Source organism: Callospermophilus lateralis, chromosome 19 (genome assembly GCF_048772815.1).
Source record: "Callospermophilus lateralis isolate mCalLat2 chromosome 19, mCalLat2.hap1, whole genome shotgun sequence".
In the NCBI taxonomy this organism is placed as follows: Eukaryota; Metazoa; Chordata; class Mammalia; order Rodentia; family Sciuridae; genus Callospermophilus; species Callospermophilus lateralis.
Window position 1 is genome coordinate 11366504 of NC_135323.1, and position 21932 is coordinate 11388435.

Here is a 21932-nt window from a genome sequence, read left to right on the forward strand (position 1 = left end):
AAACCCATGTGAACACTGCACTTCTGCTGGCCAGAAGACAGGCAGGATGGGGTGACTTCAGAGGTGCACACCAGGCTGGACTGCCCATGTGCTCTGGCACACACAGCTGTCTGAGGCAGACTCAGAGGCCAGTGCACAGAAGGGGGTCTTCCAGGTAGTCTGTACTCTGAAAAACCCCAGACTAGAAAAGGTGGATTTTTAGCAAACTGCATTTAAAAGCTGAGTCAGGGACAATAAGAAATAAAGAAAAATAGCCAACATTACTTAAGAATGATTTCTCTGTTTTTTTGTAGGTAGAGCTGACTTAGACCCATCAATGTTTTGTCTTCTAGAGTGCTATTGAGAGCCTGTCTATGACAAGTGCTTCTCACGGCCAGAGCTCCTGCTCTCTGGGGCCGTGACCTAGAAACTGGGCATACAGCACAACCCAAGCAGACTTCAGAGAAAGGAAGAAGTTCAAATCCATCCTGTCACATTCACATCCTGCCTGTGGTTATGTGTGCCAAATTAAGTTCTCTGGACTTACCAAAGGGTAAAGGAGCAAGAGGGAGCAGGTTACCTTGCCGTGCCTAGAAAAGGCCTCTTGGAGGAGCTGCTGCAGCTCCTTCCGGGACAACCTGTAGTCCACGTTGCTGACCTGGATGTCAGCACCATTTGCAAAGGGGTCTGGGCGGTCGGCTCCGCTGCTGGGGTCAGCAACGCTGAAAGCAAGTGGGGATGCTCTGTTTAAGAAGTTTGGAGACATACTCCTGCTGGAAACACACAGTGAGGTTAGTTTAAAAAAAAAATGTATTTGGGTTTTAAAATTCAGGCTTTGTAAGAAGCTACACATAGAAAAGAACTTTCCCATTTGTGCTTTTATCTTAAACATACATGGATTTAGAACTATTGTCTGAGGTACTATCTGTTGAACCCTTTTAAATAACCAATAAATTATTCAATTTCAAATATTTTTTCATGTGTTATTTAAAGCTAAAGGCAGGAATTATAGGTAACCTTGATGAACTAAAGTCCTACGTTGGGCATTTACCCTTAGGAAACTAACCTGTGTTACCAACTTTAGTCTTTAACCTCCTCTGTGGCTGTGAAAAGTCTAAATACTCTGACTCAGATGTTACAGTATTTCTGCACTTTGGAAAACGTTCATGTGAATTTTTATGTGTGATTTTATAGGTTCACAGTCATTTTCTACAGTGATTCTTCACCACCTCAGGAGAGCAAATGCACTGTCAGAAGGAGCCCAGGAGAATACAACACACTTCATGGTTCCCTGTGTCTCAAGTCTCAAGAATGACTTGGTAAGGGTTTGTAAACTTAGATAAGGGAGGTGGTAGACATTAACAGTGGTCTACAGAGACTCTTATTTTTCAAGCAGCCTTCTATAAAGTGACACATTAATAAGCCTGTAATCCCAGCAACTTGGGAGGTTGAGGCAGGAGGATTGCAAATTCAAGCCAGCCTTAGCAATTTAGTGAGACCCTGTACCAAGACACAAAGTAAAAAGGACCGGGGAAAGTGGCTCAGTGGTAAAGTGCCCTGGATTCAATCTCTAGTACCAAAAAAATAAAAATAAGAAGACCTAACATATGCCTCCTTTGAGCTCTCTCCTCAACACAACAAATGCAGAGACATCTTCCCTGCCTCCCCTCCCTAGCCAGGGTCTCCAGGCAGGCTGCTCTCCCATCTCTGCTCACCAAGATTTCCCCCGGGAGAGGGAAAGGGGAGGTACTGCCCCAGAATGTCAGCCGCGACCTAAGGAAATGGGGCTGGCAGTGGGTGCTGGAAGACTTCTCTTTTTGCTTCCGGCACTTCTTCAACACAGGTACTAGTGCCTGATCCTTCCTCCTGCACGTGACCACCTGTGTTGGTCAGAAGCTGGACTCACCTAGGAGTCCAGGGCGGAGACGTGAGCAGAGGACTAACTCGCCTTGACGCCATCAACTCACTAAAAGCGGACGGGTAGCTCACTCGGAAGACAGTCTCCTCTCTGTCTTTTTTCTCTACGGGAGAACTGGTGACACTTCGAGCACTGAGGTTCTCTTTTCTAATAAAAGGGAAAAATTGAAAGGAAAGGTCACAAGTCTCCCTTCACATTAAAGACGCAACTCTGAGAAAGAGTGATTCCACACACTTCTGATTGCCTTTGTAGAGCAATTCGGCCATCCCGGAGTTTTTGGGCGTGGGCACCACGGCGCTGGGGTCACAGTGCGGGGTCGCTGCCAGTCTCACGTGACCGGGCTGCGGCTCACAGCTTCTGTTGCCAGTCTTTGACTCCATGCGGCACAGCTCCTTCAGAGACACAAGGACAGTGGGTTTTAAGTCCCCAAGACGTGTTAGATCTTGCCCAGAAAATAACTGACTTTGAGTTTTATCAAAACTAAAATAAGAGGACACACCAGGAGCCAGCAGGCACATAAAGCATGAAAATAAAGAAGGCAAACTACCATAAGCTTAAGAAAGCAAGAGAGATCCAAGTCACCTGTAAACTTTTAACGTTTGTACTTCTTGTTGCAGATCCAGAATTTGCCTGCGAGCCTTTTCCAGGCGTGGCTTTGGCACTGGAAGATTGTTCACTTGCATCTTTGATGAGGCACAATTTTGGATTCTTAAGTTTTTTGGGAGACTTCACTTTATCAGCAATTGCATTTGAACTCTTTGCTTCACAGAGTTCTCTATGTTTTGGAGTAAATGACACAATGATCCTATTACCAAAGACGTCTTCGTTTTCCATCCGCTTCTGAGCCCGCTCCGCACTGTCCTGGTTTATGAAGCGCAGAATCGCACTGCAGCCCGTGATGCTCAGCACTTTCCCACCGCAGTTGTCGGACAGGCGTCTGAGCCTGTTGCTGATGCTCTTGCCGTCTTTGTTTGCGGGCAGGTTATAAACATAGAGCAGAGTGTGGCACTGCTAATACAGAGGAAACAGTGTCACCTCAGGTCAGCTCCAGGGCCTGAGTTCTGTTTCAAAAAAAGAATGTGCAACTTCCAAACTTCAGCTAACAACTGAGGAGGGGAGGCGGAGTGATTCAGATGGAGAGGATAACCCTGCGCAGAGTGATTCAGGTGGGAGAGGATAACCCTGCGCAGTCCGACAAGGTGGCCGAATATTGTTTTAAAAAGATGCTGGGTACAGGGCTGGAATTGTGGCTCAGTGGAAGAGCGCTCATCTAGCATGTGCGAGGCCCTGGGTTTAATCCTCAGCACCACATAAAAATAAACAAATAAAATGAAGGTATTGTGTCCAACTACAACTGAAAAATAAGTATTAAAAAAAAGATGCTGGGTAGAAGGCTACTGCATGATTTCATTTCTATAAAAATGTTCAGAAGTGTACAACTAGAGGTTTGAAAAATCGTGCTCTATATGTGCAATATGAATTGTTATATATTCTGCAGTCATATTATTTTTTAAAATAAAAAAATTTAAAAAAATAAAGGGAGAACAAAAAAGAAAATGTCCAGAAAAAAAAAATTAGCCTCGGGTGGGAATGGGGATTAACTACAAACTGGCATGAGGGATCTTACTGAAATAATGGAAATATTCTAAAACTGGCTGTATAGCTCAGGAAATTTATTTTAAAAAAAAAATCATTGAACTGTATATAGTGAATTTTGTGCTATGTAAATAATAGTGCAATAAAACCCTTTTTAAAAGTTGTTTTATTTGTTAAACAGAACTGTTGAATGATATAGTACAAAGTTAGAACCTGTCAAGTCACAATAGCAGGTAGCCAGTGACTAGCCTGGAAGTTCTACCAGACACTGTGTGACCATGACCCTTCTAGAGAACTGCAATGTATATATTAAGAAACAAAACCTGGGCTGGGGATCTAGCTCAGTTGATCCAGCGCTTGCCTCTCAAGCACAAGGCCATGGTTCATAAAAAAAAGAATCAAACAAAACCACAAAAATGCAAGAAGAAACTTAATTATGGAGATTAAATCCAAAAGCCATAAAAGAAATCATTAAAAATGGGCATATGTGAACAATCTACAGGAAAGATAACAAGAACCAGCAACAATAATAAAAGGAAAACAAAAATAAAAGGAAAAATAAATTGCACATTGCTGTTGATTATAAAAAGGCCAACTACAGGCAGATGATTTCTTTCACCTATAAGACTGGTAAAGACATTTTTGTATCACTTCTTGGTAAGAATGTAGCTCAGTCACCTTCCTGGAGGGCACTGTGGATTCTGACAGTGAAATTCTGACTCACAACAGTCACACCTTACAATTTACCCTATAAAACTATAGCCCAGGAACTCAAAGATGACATGGATGAACTTGCTGGAGATGGTGAAAAACTGGGTATAAACAAAATGTCCAGTAAGAGGTAGAATGCTTAAAGTATGTTGCTAAAAGACATTCTGCTGGTTTTTGGAATGTGTGATTTAACTCAACATATATTGACATGGGAAGACATCCAATATAATACTTTTATGTTAAAAAAAGTCATTATAACACTATAAATGTGAAACTATTATTTTTAAGTTTATTAAATGACTAGATCATATTTTCTAAGTGCTTACTCTTCTTCCCTGAAGTGAGGATGTTGGGTGAGATCTTTTCTAAGGCACAGTCACTGAATTGTGTGGAAGCTGCATTTCGAGTACATTTACGTATGGGATTGCCCGCTTGCCTGGGTCACCTACATACAGCTCTTCTCCATCATTCTTACTATTTCTCTAAAAGTTACACAGACATTCTCCAAACACTTCAGCACAGCTCAGCTCTACAGTACCCAGTCCTGTCCCTATCAAGTCTGCAGAGGTGCTGCTCCTCTCAGAAACATGCGCCCACTCTCCCAGCAGGCACCTTAGCTGGATCACAGGTGCAGCAGCTGCCGCCACCCCTACTGCCCAGCCCCACAGGCACACAGTACAGAAAGCACAGGCTTGAAAGCCTGCTGGAGCCTAGGGAAACACAGGCCTACAAAATGTATGATAACCATGTTTACGGGATGCCAAACACACAAGTATGGGTGAGCTCTCACCATGTTCTCCACCATAATACTCCATTATTTCCATCCATTTGATATAAAACACTGCTAGCTTTGGAGACGGTGCAAATGACTATTGGTAAGGTAAATCTACAAATAATTCCCTATGACAGTTGAAAAAATAAAAGGAAAATTCATACATATCCATTCTTTGTAAAGAATAAGTGGAAGATTTCCTAGCCTTATTTCAAAATCTGATCGGTCTCATGCAAAGAACAGCCCTACCTGGGTATGAATACCCTTTGGTAAAGGTGGCCTTTCAGCCTCAATAATTCAATCTTGGAAAATGGTAAATATAACAAACTTACTTACCGGCATTTTTAGTGGTAACCTGGGGGGCAAGTCAGAAATGAATTCTTCAAATCTGATTAGCTCATTGGCATGATGCAGCAGTGCTTCTGACGCCTGGTTTTTATGAACCAAAATTATGTGGAAACCGTGCCTGTGTCTCAGGTCACTAAGTTCCAATGCAAAGTTGACATCAGCTGAAAGAAAAGTTAGGGACCAAACTCATCCTCAAACGTTAGAAACGTGTGACAAAAACAACTCCAGTGACACCCATTTAGAAGAAAGCACTGGCTGGCTTCTATTCAAAATTGTTTCCCCTTTTAAAGAACACAAGCACAATTCCTACCAGAAGATTAACACAGTAGGACAATGTTACCACATACCTACATGCAGTTCTAAGACATTTGTTTCTTTTAGCATTACTAGGAAGCAAAATTCAATATGCTGGGGAGACTCAAATTTGGAAATCATTCATTTTGGATTTTTTAAGTTAATAATCCTGGGCCCAGGTTAAAAATACCTGAACAGACCAAATCACACTTATATAAAACTGGTCCCATTAAGAACTCAAGTTCTCAGTGTTAGGGTTGTGGCTCAGTGGTAGAGTGTTTGCCTCACACATGTGAGACCCTGGGTTCGATCCTCAGCACCACATAAAAATAAATAAACAAAATAAAGATATTGTGTCCGTGTATAACTAAAAAAATATTTAAAAAAAAAAGAAAGAAAGAAGTCAAGTTCTGCCACTTGGGAGACTGAGGCAGGAGGATCACAAGGTTAAAGCCAGCCTCAGGAACTTAGCAAGGCCCTAAGCAACTTAGCGAGACCCTATTTTTAAATAAAATGAAGTATTTAAAAAGGGCCAGGGATGTTGCTCAGTGGTTAAGTGCCCCGGGTTCAATCCCCAGTGGTCCCCCCACCCCCTCGGGGAAAAAAAGAACTCGAGTTCCAAGGAGACAATAAAAAATTCAGGCTCAATTTTTTTCCAAACAATTCACAATAATAAGGATTAGCATGTCCTACGTGTTTCAGCCTCACTTTACTTTCCCGTGTATCTGGTTCTCTAACTCCCTCAGTGAATTTAACGAAGTCTGCAGTTATCTTTACACTTACTTGACACAAGAACCACAGTGGCCGGAGCAGTATGAGTATTTGCAAACCTTCGGAGACTCTGCCGGAGCTTATCATCTGCAGCATTCTTTGCAGTAGCATTGATGTGAGCAACGGTTACCTGCATTGATCCATAATGAGGGCAGAGGAGCATGAGGTGAGGTTAAGAAACCTGCTACACATCTGCCCATATTTTAGTAGATAATTCTTGAGGAAAGAAACTATTATTGCCAGGAATGGAAAACTGGGGTATAGCTCAGGATCAGACAATCTGGATTAAATCTCAGTCTTAAAAAGTTGCTTTCCTACTCAGGGTCTTAGTTTTGTCTGTAAATTTTCAAGTAACAAATCTTATGTGTCTGGTTCCATAGCAATTTCAAAAAACCAAGAAAACCAGGTGCAGTGGCATAGACCTGTAATCTCAGTGACTCAGAGAGCTGAGGAAGAAGGATCTCAAATTCAAGACCAGTCTCAGCAACAAAGCAAGGCCCTAAGCAACTTATTGAGACCCTGTCTCAAAAATAAAATAAAAAGGGCTGGGGATGTTGCTCAGTGGTTAAGCACCTCTGGGACCAAAAAAAGAAAGAAAGAAAGAAAACCCAAAGAAACCATTGAAACGTAACCATAAATAACATTATTGAAAGATTAAACATGATTAAGTGATTTCTAGCACTTTAGGAATAATCTCTTGCTAATTTATTTTATTTGAAAACTTGAGTAGGAATAATGAGATGTTTGTTTGGTGGTGGTGGTGCATTCCCAGTCCTTTATTTTTAATTGTGAGACAGGGTCTCATTAAGTTGTCTAGTGATTCTGCTACCTTAGCTGAGTTGCTAGGATTACAGGAATGCACTACCATACTTGGCTGCTAGATTAAAATACTAAAAGAAAAAAATTTTTTTTTTTACCTGGCAATTATTCAGCTCTTGAATAACTTCTTTGTTTTCTTTACTGATGTCACACACACAGATGAACTCTGCTTCTCTGTGACCTTTAAAAAATCTTTCACGGATTCTCTGTACAACAGTGGTAGCTGACCGGCCAGAAGGAACTGAGCAGTTTTCAATATCCCAAAAAACTCCAATGGGGGGCAAGTTTTCCAGCACCTGTCCGGGTACTGTGACTTCCGGTGACCCTTAAGAAATGTTGACACTTTAATTACATGTTGTGAAAAATAAAATGGCAAATTAAAATACATTAATAGGTCATTACCTAACATTCTTAGTGGCAGAAAAGCTAAATTACTGATGGATGTTAAGTTTACAATGCCAACTAGACTGACTGACCTAAAAAGCAACCAAGGTGCCACAGTACTTCTCCAAGATCATTCCCGTTTTCCAAGAGAGAACAAATCTATAGGTCAAGTGACTTTAAGCTCACAGTAAATCTATCTTGTAGTATGAGCCATTCTCACGCTGACCAGTGACGCTTCTCTGAACACCAGCCACCTAACGGGTTGGATACTGCTGCTCCAGGTCTGGATTCCCACGGGCACCCATGCCTCACTACCTACTCAGTGAGGAAGAACACTGAAGAGATGACCAAGGTGAAGCTGTCACTACTGTTGAATTTAAATTACCTTTAATGCTTAACATCCCATTTAACACTTAAAAATGTCTTTGAAAAATATCATATGAACTACTTTTGAGGGAAATTATTTTAACTGAGAACTCTTAGATTTTCAAATTCTGTTTAATATCAGCCATTACTAAATTGTTGTAAATACTGACTTTACAACTTTTAGGGTATATACAGCAGTAGGCTCAATTATGAACCCATTGACCCCACATCTCCTAATGACTTCCCATTTTTCTATAAATAACTTCTGATCTCAAACAGCCTCCACCCAACATCAAGGGAAAATGACTTTACTGGTTTATAGTAATAAGAAGAAGATTTTTACCAAGAGATGGAAGGGGAAACTTGCATAGACTTTATATCAAACACAGTTTTAGAACCACAAGGGATCTTTTAAAGGTGATTAGATGCAACATTAGTGCCAGCTACTGAAAACTACTTAAAAATGCACATTTTACGCCATACTGTCATTTACCAAATTTTGAAGCAGCTTTGCCTAGACTGGTCGTCAATAACAACGTGGTCTCCTTCCCTGTTCCTTTGGTTCCACAGCCATTACACAGAGGGATAGCAAAAGGTGCAGGTTGAGTATTTGGAGGTGGTATATTTGGCCAGACTTTAGCAGCATCAATTATACTATTTCTTGCCGGCTGTTTTAAAATTTTTTTAAAAAAGGAGGAGGTTTCAGATACATCATTTCAGAACCTAGAGTTACACACATCTGAAAACACATTCTAAGTGTTTCACCTTTCTACCTAAACTCTGATAAAATGTATTTTCAAATAATCTTTCCCAGAATAATTAACTATCAATGCGTAGCCTCATTTCAACAAGTGACTTGAAATGATCGGGGCAGACAGCACAAGTTAACCATCTATGCCTCTGCTTTCTGGTGCACATGTCTGCTGCAGTGGAGACCTCACCTCACACACTTGATTAGGGCAATGTAGTTTTCCCTTGAACTCTGTGACTGAGGCAGAGTCCTCCATGTTATTACAAAGACAATATGGGGTAACTTATGTTATCTGAAACTCACGACTACCGATAAAATTACAAGAAATCAGCTGTGCCCTAGCCATTAAAAATACAACAACCCAGAGCTTTTGCAGAACTAGGTTCTTAAGTTGGATACAGACTTATTTCAATTAGGGACTCTAAAAGCATAAGCTACAAAAAAAAAAACCAAAAACTCTGCACTTTTTTAAAGGCTCTCCCATTTTACCCTTGCATCTTTCAGGACCAGCAGAGGTCATGCTCATGGGGAGATCCACCCTGTGCACAATAATACACTACAGAAAAGTCATTCCTCAAACCTCAGCTGCACCCAATATAGAAAATAAAAAGATACAAACCTTGTTCAGACAGTCTTCGCAGTAAAGTGAGCCCTTTAAACAAACCGGAGGTACCACATTTAGGTGTAAAGAGTTGGTGCACAAATGAGGCGTTAGCTCCGACTGTGAAATGTGCTCTTCCAAACGCCCTGGAGCCCCACTTGTGAAATCAGAACAGGGAAAATAGCCAGCAGAGGTGCAGCCCTGGAGAGTCGGAAACTGATGCAGCTTGTGCATGCTACTGTGACATGACTGGAAATGGAGCTTTCCACAACAGGGGAGGTGTTTGCAGGAGGACAAATTACTCTCTAGACACGTGCTGGGAAAGTCACTCGCAATGCCTGCCAAGTTGCTCCTAGCTGAGGCATTCTGAAGTGAAGATGCAGACTGGAAAGCAAACCCTGACCCTACCTGACATGTGACCGTCCTGGTGCTCTGTGAGTCTAAGAGTGTGCCCGTGTGAATCAAGCTACCAGTACCTCCACCACTGCTGCCACCACCACCACCACCAAAATGCATTGGCGAAGTGGAGGAGTCATTGGGGCAATGAGCACAGCAGCTTACTTTGGGGACAGTTGAAAGCTGTATTTTAGGTTGCTGAAGAGAATGAATATCAGGAAGTGGGACTGCTGGAAAGAGCTTAGAGCCAGCATGAAGGGGAGATGGTACATCCTTTAATTCCACAGCAACTTTCTTGTTCTCCATGTACTCTTTCTGAGAAAAGAAAATTGAACATAAGTCAATTTTATGAGGTCAGTGACTTTTGTCCACTCATATACTACTCCATTAAAAAACAGAAATACTGTTTAATTCTGTTTCCATCTCTCAGTCATATCCCAACAAAATGGAATAGTGGCTAAGACCAGGGGTGTTCTTTGGAAAGGTCTCCAGGATGTGGACAAAAAAACACAACTAATATAAAGACTGTTGCTGGTGTGGCGGCACGAGCCTGTTATCCCAATGACTCAGGAGGCTGAGGCAAGAGGCAGGATCACAAGTTCAAAGCCAGCCTCAGCAACTTAGTGAGGTCCTAAGCATCTTAGCAAAACTGTGTCTCAAAAAAATCAAAAAGGGCTGGGGGTATAGCTCAGTGGTTAAGCACTCCCGGGTTGTTCAATCCCCAGTACCAAAACAAAGAGGGGGTGGTCGGCAAAGCAAGTTAACCATCTATGCCTCAGTGACTTCTCTTTTATAACTTCCTCTGCCTCACAGGACTTTTGAAAGATGACAAGTGGCATGAAAACAATAATGTCACAAACTGTATTCAATAAAGATAGCTTGCAAGCAAAGTGGTTCACCAAATAGTTCCTGCATTTAGTGCATCAGGGGTTTTAGTAGGGTCCCCTAAAGAAGAAGAGTAAGATTCCCAAGGGTCCAGCTCTGTTGTCAAGGACACTTAAGAAATGATAGGGTGTCATGACCTAAAGCCAGAATGACAACCATTATATCAAACCAGCAAAAGAATTAGTACTTAGAAAACAATCTGGGAAAAAGAGTCAGTCTGCCATCTAATTTCAATACAGGGGAGGACAGTATATGACAAAGTTATAAGCAGGGCATTCCTGTCAAGAGACCTGGAGCTGAATCTGATGTTCCAAAGCTGCATGACTTTGGGTTAGTTACTTAACCTCTCTAAACTTTGGTTTCCCCATCTATAAACTGGGAATCATAAAAAGCACCTTCCACAGTTACTGAAGGATGAAATGGGATTGAGCATATAAAGTACTTAGCACAAAACTGGGTCCCTAAAAGGGGATCTAACTAATTAATCAACTTTATGGAGTGAATGCAGAACCCCTAACCCAAAGAGGAGACCCTCACGTAGTGACTGAAACATGCTGATCCATCAAAGCATGGAAAGGCCCTTTGACTATCATTCTACACTCATTCGGAAGGAATCTGAATTTTCAGTTAGACATTTTCTTAAAAGGGGATAAAAGCAATGGGCTGACCAGGCAACAAGCAGTGTGTCTTGATAATTATAGTTCAGACTAGAAATTATGAATACACTGGCATTTCAATTTTTATATATCAGGCTCTTATGTGCAATATTATGATGAGCTGGTTGTCTAAAACCTACTCCATTCTGCATACCACTGTCAAAAACAACTTTTGAGCCAGGCACAGTTGGCGCATGTCCATAATCTCAGTGGCTCAGGAGGCTGAGGTAGGAGGGACACAAGTTCAAAGCCAGCTTCAGCAATTTAGTGAGGCCCTAAGCAATTTAGCAAGACTGTCTCTAAATAAAATATAAAAAGGAGCTGAAATGTGGCTCAGTGGTGAAGCATCCCTGGGACCAACAAAACCCAGGGTTTGAGGTAATGCTGAGAATGCAATTCTGAACTGGGTGACTCTACAAGGACCAGATCCAGATCACAACCCAGGAATCCCTGTTGAGATGCCAACACTCCTTGTCAACTGTCCCTAAACCGATGCACTCTGGAAATGACCCAAATTACTTGATGCCTTGCAACAAAGACAACTATATAGTAAAAAGCATCATTAACAACAACAAAAACATACAGTGAAAACCTAGAGAAGACAGAAAATCAAACTGATTTTTTTAAAGTCTCATTTGAATCCCAAGTACAATAGAAAAAAGGAAAATAAGTGGTAACAGGAATGCATGAAATCAGAAAATGTCAAAATCACTATGAAAAAATAAAGCAAGCACAGGGCTGGGGATGCAGCTCAGTGTAAGCTATGTGCTCCACACATGTGAGTCCCTGGGTTTGATGCTGAGCACTACCACCACCACAGGAAATTCATAAGACACACTTAGGAGAAATCCTGAATAAAAAAGAATGCCAACACAGTCTTGTCAATGTTTCCTAAGTCATGAGACTCAAAAACCTCAGAAGGCTCCAGTGTAATACAATTTATTTTGCACTTTCCTCTGATTTTACTACACAATCTTTGGAATTTAAGACTATATTAAGAAACAAATCTTCCCGAAATTTTAACTTTAACGTTTAAAGTTTCTACTATCACTCAGAGTGGAATACAGGAATGAAAAAAAAAAAACAACACCCTCATTGCATCAGGAATAACAATGTTTTATAACAGGCAATACAGGAACACCTGGCACAGACTCCAGGGAAAGAGACTGGTGCCAGACCAAATGGACCTCTCATCTAGTCACACAAGGAGTTTGCTAAGTCCTTGCACATAGTTACCGTTTGGGGACTAAGTGGCAACGTCTGCTCAGGACGAGAAAAGCAATTAGAGAATTTCCAAAGCCATGGCTTAGCATCATTATCTTGTTGAAGCCATCCAAGTGTTCTACTGCAGGGGTTCTCAGTTCCGTTTCCTTCCATCATACAGCCATGCAAAGTGGTTCAACATTCTTTCATCTTTCTTTTCTTTCATTCTTCCACCCTGTTAAGAGCAAGTGACATTTCCTTGTTATTTCTTCATATAAGGACAAATTTTATATTAAATATGACTGCAACATATACCACCCAATGGCTGTCAATGATTCAAATCTGAAAGAACAAAAGAATGCATATCATAGCACCTTACAAGCTACTAAAATGTGTTAAACTTGATTGACTGCTTATGCTTAAAATGTAAAAAGCATCAATCTGATTTTTATAAAATCTATAAACTACTATTCCTTGTGTTTGATAGCTCTTCAAATAGGAATGAGTTTTGATTGAGTCCTATTTTTTCTTTAAACACTGACATGCTTGAAAAAATAGCCTAATCTTAGCATTTTCATGTTCCTGAATGAGACTACTCTTCACCTGGCTAGAGTCAACTTCCTCTGCCCTAAGCGGACTTTTTAAAAGTTATTTTTAACTCTCTCTTTTTCTCTCTCCCCTCACAAGATTCTGCCTAGAAGAGTAAAGATGATGATGGAATAGAGAATCTAATTGTATTAAAAGAAATAACATGATATCAGCCTCTACCACTATGTCTCTGATATGAGCACTGTGAACTTTGAATTCTATTCTGCACAGAATAAATCCAACCAATTTCTCAGTTTACTTATGATGAAAGTCCAATATGACACACCACAAAAAAAAAAAAAATCTAACAATTAAAGCAACCACAAGTCACAGGTGTGCTGTATTTGCTCCACTGTAACAACACTTTTACAAGTCTTAAACAGTACAATAAAGACAGATCAAATCAATCTATACCCACCATTCATGGAGGAAGCTGGCCAATGGTGAGGAAGACTAAACTTCATTTCTAAGTCCTTACCACAATGTCCCAACAACCACCTTTCTTACCTATACTTGCCATTTTCAGGAGATTAATTTCATTATCAGAAATTCTATTTAAGCATACAGTAAACAACTTCTTAGTTCTATCTCTAATAAGATGTTCTTTCCAAGAGATGTTAACATCTACATGGTAGGAGGAGCTGAGAAATTATATAAATACTGTGTCTAAGATACATGAGAACTGACCACATAAAGCAAAAGTCTGGCCTGTGTGCCCAAGCCAGCCCACTGCCTTTAATTTAAATGGCCTGTAAACTGAGAATGTATTTTACATTTTTTAATTCCTGAAAAAAAATTAAATGAGATTCAAATTTCAGTGGCCATTAAGTTAACTTATTGAGACACAGCCATACTCATTCATTTAAATGCCGTCTGTCGATGTTCTTGCACAATTGCGGAGTTGAGTTGTTTTGACAGGGATGGGCCACAAAGCCTAAAATATTAATTATTTGGCCTATTTAGCAAAGCTTCAAATTTTCATTAAGTTTCTCTTTCTGGGCTTGGGTGTGGTGTTAGAGTACATGCTTAACAAGGCCTTGAGTCTAATCCCCAGGGCACGTGCAAGACACACAGACAGACAGACAGACAGACACACACACACACACACACACACACAGATTGTTTCCTCCTCTGTAAAATGTGGCTAATTTTTCCCTGGTCTACCCCAAAGCATTGCAGATAAAATGATTTAAGTAAATCATTCAATACCCATTTTCATCATTGTATCTTCTACTAAGCACAAACAGGCCTGTTACACAGTAGATACAAAGTAAATATTTGTTGAATGAAGGAATTAAGAAATCACAAAATTTACCCACTAGAGTTGGAAGTGGTTAATGAGAGAGAGAGAGAGAGAGAGAGAGAGAGAAATGCCAATACTAATATCAAATAATGATACTTGTTTTTACCACTACATACAGGTCTTATGTGCCCTAACAATTTGTGATGTTCCCGGTATAAACAATTCTAACATGCTCTCTCAAAACTCTTCTAAGCAAAAACCCCAAATTGAACTAGAATTTATAAAGCATTTTCACTTAACCTTATTTCCTCATTCAGCAAATATTTGCTTATATTTTACTAAAGCACAAGAAATATAATGATGAAAAATAAGGAATAGATCCACTTATATAAACTTTTTCCCCCTCAGTAATTCTGTGAGGCAGAAAGGGAATGATTGGTCTTATTTCATAAAGGGAGAAATAGAAATTTAAGATTCTGTAGCTAGTCAGAGATCACACAATTACTGCAGAAAGGGGCAAAATTAGATTTGCCCAACTCTTACCACCACACCAAGCTGCCTCTAATACTGCTTAATACAAGCAAATAAAAGTAAAAACTTGCTGATGGCCTGCACCCTGAAATTTTTCCAATGTTTCTAGGAATGCTACTAAGCAACTTAGGTAGCCAAAGAAGGGGCTGTTTAAGTTGGAATCTCCCTTCAGTCTCTCTCTCTCATGGCCTTTGAACAATTCAGATAGTGACCTGAGAGTACAGGATGTGATGTCACGCTATATATTTGTCCCCAATTCCACCTCTTCCTACCTGTCCAGCTTTGAGCAACTCACAGTTGCTCACAGTCCCTTCTCTTACCTTTCATACAAAAGAAAGAGGGGGGAGGGGAAAACAAAGGAAAAAAAAGTAACCTGCTCAGAGGACTGATTACAGGAGTTGCTAATCCATTTGGAACACTTAGCAAATGGCCTTCCCTTATCACCCTATCTTGTTCTGAGCTTCCACACCACATCATCACCATGTTTTTTTCTTTTTCATATCTCTCCTTGCTATTTTATTCTTATTTTTTACCTGCTATTTTATTCTCTTTTAGTCCCATTAGAATGTAAACTCTAGGACAGCATTCCAGGGATGTTTTCTTATTCATTATTATCTCTGGCATCTAACACAGTGCCTGGCATATAGCAAGGAATAACTGTTGAACAAATGATGAGCTCAATAAACGTCAAATAAGAACGTTTAATTTTCAATTTCTCTGCATGCAAAGCAGAAGACTATCGCTCAGAGATGCTGGGAAGTGCAAAAAATAAAAACATAGCTGAAAATCTCTTGGTAAAATCAGAAAAGGTGTTTGGGAAACTCTAAAAAGGGTATCAGGAGGTCGCATACAATTATAGGGGGAGTGGTTGAAACCCCAAGGCGACCACCCTACGGGTTGTTGAAAGACCCAGCTGAATGCAAAATGCTAGGGAGGCTTGCAAAACATCCATTCCTAACGTTTTCTTTTCACTTTCCAACTTTGCATACCCCTCTGGGAAGGTTGCTCCTCTCACCTGGAGGGCCCAATAGGGAGCAGGGAGACAGGTGCGGGCGGGGAGCCAAATACCCCAAAGGGGAACGTCTGCATAACAGTGACAGTAGTGAAGAAACTTGAAGGGGAGACCAGCCGACTGTTTGGAAGCAGCCCGTGCCGCGGGTCCCACTCCTTCCCTTACGGACTAGCCACCTCTCCTCTCACCCCACCAGCAATAGGTGGGGGAAGGGGGGGCACTGCCCCTCGTCCAGTTCCGGCGGCCCCAGAGCAGTGGGCCTGTCAGGGTCCAGTCCCTGCGCTGACAGCAAACTCACCTCGGCCGCCGGCTCCACCTCCGCTCACATTCTGGCCCCGCCGCCTTCCCCCCGCCCCCCCAGGCCCTTTGTTTTGATTCCCGACTCCGCAGCTCCCGCCGCCGCCGCCAAGCGCACCCTCCACTTCCGCTTCCGCACCGCACCGCCCCTGTCGCAAAACCGACGCCCTTCTCTGCCGCTCGCCCCGCCCCCGCCGCCGCGTCCTCGCCGCGCGGGGCACGCTGGGAACCCCCGGGGGGGGCGGGGCCTCGCGGCCCTGCAGCCTCGTCAGGCTCAGTCCCCTCCCGATAAACCCCTAAATGGGGACCTTCCCGGGGGGCTGCCCGGGATTTCTCCGCAAAAACCCCCAGTTTAAGAAGGCCTCTCCCCTGCCCTGAGGTTGTGGAGGCGGTTGGGACCTCAAAGCGGAGAACTGGGGGAGCTTGTGGGGCAGAACCGAGGAAAAACCTGCCGAACGGGATTCAATAGAATCAAGGTCTTTGGGGGCCAAGCGATGTGCACGGGATTTCATTGAAAGACTCGGTCGCTTCGGCTTTCCGCCCCCGCCCGCCTCGTCACGTGACAGTCCTACTTATTTTTAAAAATTAAATGGCGCATGTTTCACAGCGTCCTTAATTACGACTAGTGCAGCCTAGTGGCGAGAGGAGGAGAAAACCTGCCGCCCGGGCTCCCTGCGAAGTCCTCGGTTGCTTTCTCGCAGTTTCGACCCAGCTGGCACCAATAAAGCGCGTGCAAAGACTTAACGCTGGATACTGTCACCAACAATTAAAGAGGGCCGTGGCGACCTCAGTTAAAAAATCGTGTTTTTAAAAGCCCTGATCCAGAGCTCGTTACAAATGAATACAACGTTTCCATTGACAGTGGACAAAAAAGGAGACCCTACAGTTAGAAAAGCTTTTGAAACTAACAGCACTTTTTTTGTTTTAGCTGGATAAACACGCTGTGGGTGTGTTTTTTCAGTGGCACCTCACAATTTTTCACTTGATGTGATTTTTTTCTTTTTTTTTAAAGATTCATCAGGCCAACATGGTGATTTCTAAAACTGCCAGCTGCTGCTATTTCCTGTTGCAAATTAGGAGAAAAACAAAGCACGTATTATCTAAATCTAGGCACAGTTGAGAATGTGCTAGCAGAATATTACTCAAAATATTCTATTTTTAAGTTTGCCGAGAAACAAATTACCTTTACAAAAGAATCAGGAAGTAGAAATTACTAAATGAGAACTTTTCTTTCTTCTTTTTTTCTTTTGACTGAAGTCTTCAGGATGAGGTGGTTTCATTGGGCAATTCGTATTTAGTGGTGATTAATACGTCGCTGTAGACATGTATTGTGAAGGGCAAGATCCAACATGTCCCTGAAGAACCCTTTGTGCCTGTATTTAATTTTCCAGAAGGCACACAGCAAGTAAACATCATCTGCCTGCTTAGGTATTTATTATTGCTGAGTAGATCTTCATTGTGTCTGTGTTTGGGTAGTATTTTCCAAGGGGGAATTGAAACACATGAAAACCCACCGTGTTTCTATGATTTTTTTTTTCCAAAGTATCAAACAAATATGCTACTCTTTTAGATGGTTTCATCCTTCCTTTTAACTTTAGTTGAGTATTTCTGAACAAGATTTTGTTAAGAAATATAAACAAGGAAACAGTAATTTCTCTTAAGATATATTTTAAGTACAGATAGACTTACTAAATAGAACTAAATTAATAGAGGCTAACTTTTTCCTTATCCAAATAATAACTTCCACATTTATGAAACAAGGATGAAGACTTATTTTTGTGTTTATTTGAGTGGCTACTTTGCATTTGATTTGGCTTATCCAAGCTGCTGTTACAGGGGTTTCTCCTCAGTAACTGCTTTCCTGCCTATGTTAGGTTGAGTGTTTTGAATTGGTAAATTATGATGGAAGTGTAACCAAAAGCTCGGTCCCTGTCTCCAATGCCAACCAATGCCAATTTAATAATGAGGACACGATTTTGAGAAAAAAGGTAAAAGAAGGTTTATTGCTTTACTAGCAAAGGAGAAATGCGAGGGAATCCTGTCTCAAAGGCTGTGTGACACTCCTGATCAAGAGGGACAGGGGGGATTTTAAAGGAACTTTTCAAGAGTTACATTCCATTTTTTGGGGGGGAGGTCCTAGGTTACCCAGTTAGCTTGTTAGAATTCATTTGTTAATTTGGGAGATGTTCATTTCCCAGATCTTCAGCAGGCTTCTCCTTACTGTAGTGGGCATGTTCAAGGGGAAGAAAAGATAACACTGTCTCCCTAATCTTGTTGGGGAGAGGGGAGAAGAGAGAAAAAATATTTTTTTAAAAAGTAAACCTTAGAGCATTGAAGGCTATATTCACAAGGCGAAAGGGCCACTGTTACAGAAGACTCTGAGAAACTGAGCTCTCTGTTACAGAGTCATATCTCAAAGCTGCAAAGAAAAAAAAACTCAAGCAAACCTGCCCCCAGGTTTGGCAGTGAAGGAGCTGAAATGAATCAGGTATACTGATTTGAACAGTAATATTATTTTTTTTTTAAATTAGATAGAGAGGGAAACAGTTTTAGAGTCCACCAAACATTTAAGGTTTTGCCTAATGACAAATCCATTTCCCCAGTTTTTTGTCCTGAATAAAACTTTTAAGGATAATCATTTCAGTATCCTTCCCTGTTCTTTATGGAAACTTTGGGAAAATGAGAACCAACTAGTACAAATAATTTGATCATTTCCATTTAGGCAAGACCAATATCTCACCAGTTTGTGCTTCAACTTGTCTAGGAACTAGGTGATTACTTCCTGCCCAGAAACCTTAGCGTTCTAAAGGTCAAGTAAAATTTAGAAGGTAAAGGCGTCAGACTGAGCGTCAAGCCATATGCAAATAATTTGTTAGTGTTTGGGACCAGATTGGAAATTTCTGGAAAAACACTTTGGTACTTTCCTTTACCCTGTTGATCAGGTGTTGAGGTTTCCTTTTGTGTGTCTGAGATTCTTTAAGGAACTAGCAAGGAGTCAAAGAATTATTAGAGAAAGGTCATTCTAATTGTAGCAGGGAGGCAGGAGGGATTCTTTGCCTCTAGTTTATGGTGAAAAATCAAACAGAATCAAAGAGAGCCAGTTTTGAATGCTGATTTGTTAGTTACTAATTGTAGGACCTTGGGCAACTCCTTTAATTTCCTGCACCTTTGTCTTCTCATCTTTTAAAATAAGTACAATAAAAATGTTTTCCTGTGGTTCTCATCACGGGAGGCGGGGAAGACTCAGCTCCATCATCACATCCTTAAAGTGGCTTCTCCTGACCATTTTATCTGAAATGACCCCGCTCATCCCTTTTCTATCACAACTTTGTTTTATTCATAACTTATCATGACACCCGAAATTATTTTATTCGCTTACTGGTTTAGTGCCTTTCTCTTTTAAAAATATAAGCACTTGGAGGACAGGTACCTTTGTCTGATTTGTTCATCGTGCTCTAAGAGTGCCTACTACATAAAATCGCTTGATTAGGGCTGGGGATGTGGCTCAAGCGGTAGCACTCTCGCATGCCTGGCATGCGTGCAGCCCGGGTTCGATCCTCAGCACCACATACAAACAAACATGTCGTGTCCGCCAAAAACTAAAAAATAAATATTAAAAAAATTCTCTCTCTACCTCTCTCTCTAAAAAAAAAAAAAAATTGCTTGATTAATATTTGTTAGTGAACAATTAACCCGAAAGAAAAAAAAAAGCTTGTCAAGAAGTTAGTGTGCCTGAGATTTGTAATAATTCCACAAAACCCCCAGTCATTAACAGACACGTATATTGTACATATGATGTGCAAAGCCGACTGACCTAACCTCCTTCTACAGAAGAAATGGAGAGCCTAGTTAAATAACTTGCACAAGAGCACTCCGCTAGCAAGGGGCAGAGCTAGGATTCAAAGTCAAGCTCTTGGGCTGCCTCCGAAGCAAACAATGAAGCTGACGGTTCTATTCCGGTGTAAAGGACTGGAAAGGACACGGAACACCGGTGGCCTCGGCCGGCCTGGGTCTTTGCCCTTCTTTCAGACTGGGGGGAAGGGGAAGAAGGGGGAAGGCAGTCGGTGTGCAAGAGGCCGGCGTATTTTCCTGAAGTGCGTGGCCCGCGAGGCCAAGCCCCTCCCGGGTGCTGGGGAAGGCAGCCGGCCCCTTCTCCACGGCTGGCCAGTCGCCGCCCAGCAGCCGGCCCCTCCCGCGCAGGGCAGCCGCCGCGTGGCCCCGCCGCGCCCGGGCCTGGGAAAAAAGTTTCCAAACCGCGCTGCTCGGCGCTGATTGGCCGAGCCGGACGCGGACCCGTGGCGCGGCAGCCAATGGGCGGCGCCGGCCGCGAGCGCCGGGGCGGAGATCCGAGGACCCGGGCCGCGCCACCCTCGCCGCCCGGGCCGCCGAGTCTTCGGCGCCTGAGCCCGGTAAGTGGGAGCTGCGGCCGGGTCGGGGTGCGGGCCGCCCCGGGGCCGCCGCCGCCACACTCCGGCCCCGCCCGGCGCCCGCCCGCGCTCGCCGGACCGCACCCCGCCGCCGCCTTGCAGGGACCCTGCGCGCCCTCTCCCGCTGCCCGGGCTCCGCGGGCTCCCGAACACCGCGCCTTCCCGGAGCCCCGCTTCCTAACTTTCCGCCCGCCCGCCGCGTGCCCCTCGCGCCCGGCTCCTCGGGTGGCCAACCTCGTTCCGCTTTCTGCGCTGGTCTCTCCAGCCCCGCTGCCCTGCCCGCCCTGGGGACTTCCTGGGTCACCTCGCCCTCCTGTTCCCCCGTCCGGCTCTACCGCTCTTCCCTCCTTCGAGGTCGCCTCCTAGACGCCCCTCGTCTCTTTTCCGCCCCTCCATCCCGCCACCCGCCCGTTCCCGCCCCTGCTTCTCCTGCGGGCCCCTGGTCCCCCTCATTCCTTCACTTCCAGCGCCACCTCCGCCTCCGTGCCCATGTCCCCACCCCATTTTCACCCCGAGCGCAGGCTTCCTTCCAAAAACCACCCCTCCTTTGCACCTCCCTCCTTGGGAGCAGTCTCCCTCCACCCGCTTTTCTCAGACCTCTGCAGCGGGGCGGCTCGGATTTCTCGGGACAGCACTTTGGGGCAGGATTGAATAAAGGGTGAAAAGCGCTTATTCCGCAGCTCGAATGCTGGCTGGGCTTACCTGCCTCCCCTAGGTCCCGGGAAACCCCGCCGCCACCTGGACACTGCTTTGGGGCAGGTACCTTATCTTCTCTAAGTCATCTCAGGTTCTCGGCCTCCCGAGAGCCCGAGCGCCCCGGTCTTCTTTGTCCAGGGTTCGTACCAAGTTGTGCTCTTTCTTTCTACTTTTAGCCCGAGGCCCCTTTTAACTTCCTTTCTAAAGAAAGGGCCCTGGCAGCGTGTGCTGTGCCCAGGTTTGTCATTTTCTAGGCTGGCTTTGTTTCAATGTATTCTGGGCTAGGATGGCGTTTTAGGACTTGAGTAGGGTGCTTTGAAGCGTAATTGAATACCCCGCTACTCCCAGAGCCTCTTGTTATCTGACCACCCTTGCCCCTCCCCCTGCCTCGCTGGTATCTCACCGGTTTTGAAACTTAATCTTTCCTCTCAGCTCGTCTCTTGTGTTGTATTAGATGCTGATGATCTGTGCCCTTGAAGTCTTATGGGTCTCTGAACTGTGTATTTTATCCCATTTTGGATAATAGTATCCTAACTTGGCTTACTCTGTTAGGACGTTATTTTTGTTTCTGGAATGTATTCTTTGCCTTAGAACTTGTGAACCCAGAAAGATTACACTCCCTTCCCTTGCAAGACAGTTTCCTAACTTAATCCTGCCAGTGCCCAGAAAGTTTGTCCCTACAGCTAGT

The 21932-nt window shown here is 43.1% G+C and overlaps 2 protein-coding genes across 9 annotated transcripts in view; one reads left to right on the forward strand and one right to left on the reverse strand.

Moving 5' to 3' along the window:
• The window catches only part of Marf1 (meiosis regulator and mRNA stability factor 1), a 38113-nt gene extending 21940 nt beyond the window's left edge, over positions 1-16173 (reverse strand). The window contains exons 1-11 of one of the 6 annotated variants that reach the window (XM_076839807.2): positions 16123-16173; positions 12484-12685; positions 9872-10021; positions 8452-8626; positions 7307-7533; positions 6402-6519; positions 5313-5485; positions 2480-2908; positions 2132-2289; positions 1886-2044; positions 560-752 (exon numbers count right to left, since the gene is read on the reverse strand). In XM_076839807.2, the coding sequence (XP_076695922.2) occupies positions 560-752; positions 1886-2044; positions 2132-2289; positions 2480-2908; positions 5313-5485; positions 6402-6519; positions 7307-7533; positions 8452-8626; positions 9872-10021; positions 12484-12627 (1926 nt within the window). In that variant the 5' untranslated portion in view covers positions 12628-12685; positions 16123-16173. Of the gene's footprint in view, positions 1-559; positions 753-1885; positions 2045-2131; positions 2290-2479; positions 2909-5312; positions 5486-6401; positions 6520-7306; positions 7534-8451; positions 8627-9328; positions 10022-12483; positions 12686-16122 lie in introns of all 6 variants that reach the window. The other 5 variants (XM_076839805.2, XM_076839804.2, XM_076839806.2 and 2 more) reach the window with 5 other exon arrangements.
• Positions 16174-20441: 4268 nt separating this feature from the next.
• Positions 20442-21932, forward strand: part of Nde1 (nudE neurodevelopment protein 1) — a 39167-nt gene continuing 37676 nt past the window's right edge. The window contains exon 1 of one of the 3 annotated variants that reach the window (XM_076840504.2): positions 20442-20530. The gene's annotated coding sequence lies outside the window, so the exon portion shown is untranslated. The remainder of the gene's footprint in view (positions 20531-21932) is intronic. The other 2 variants (XM_076840502.2, XM_076840505.2) reach the window with 2 other exon arrangements.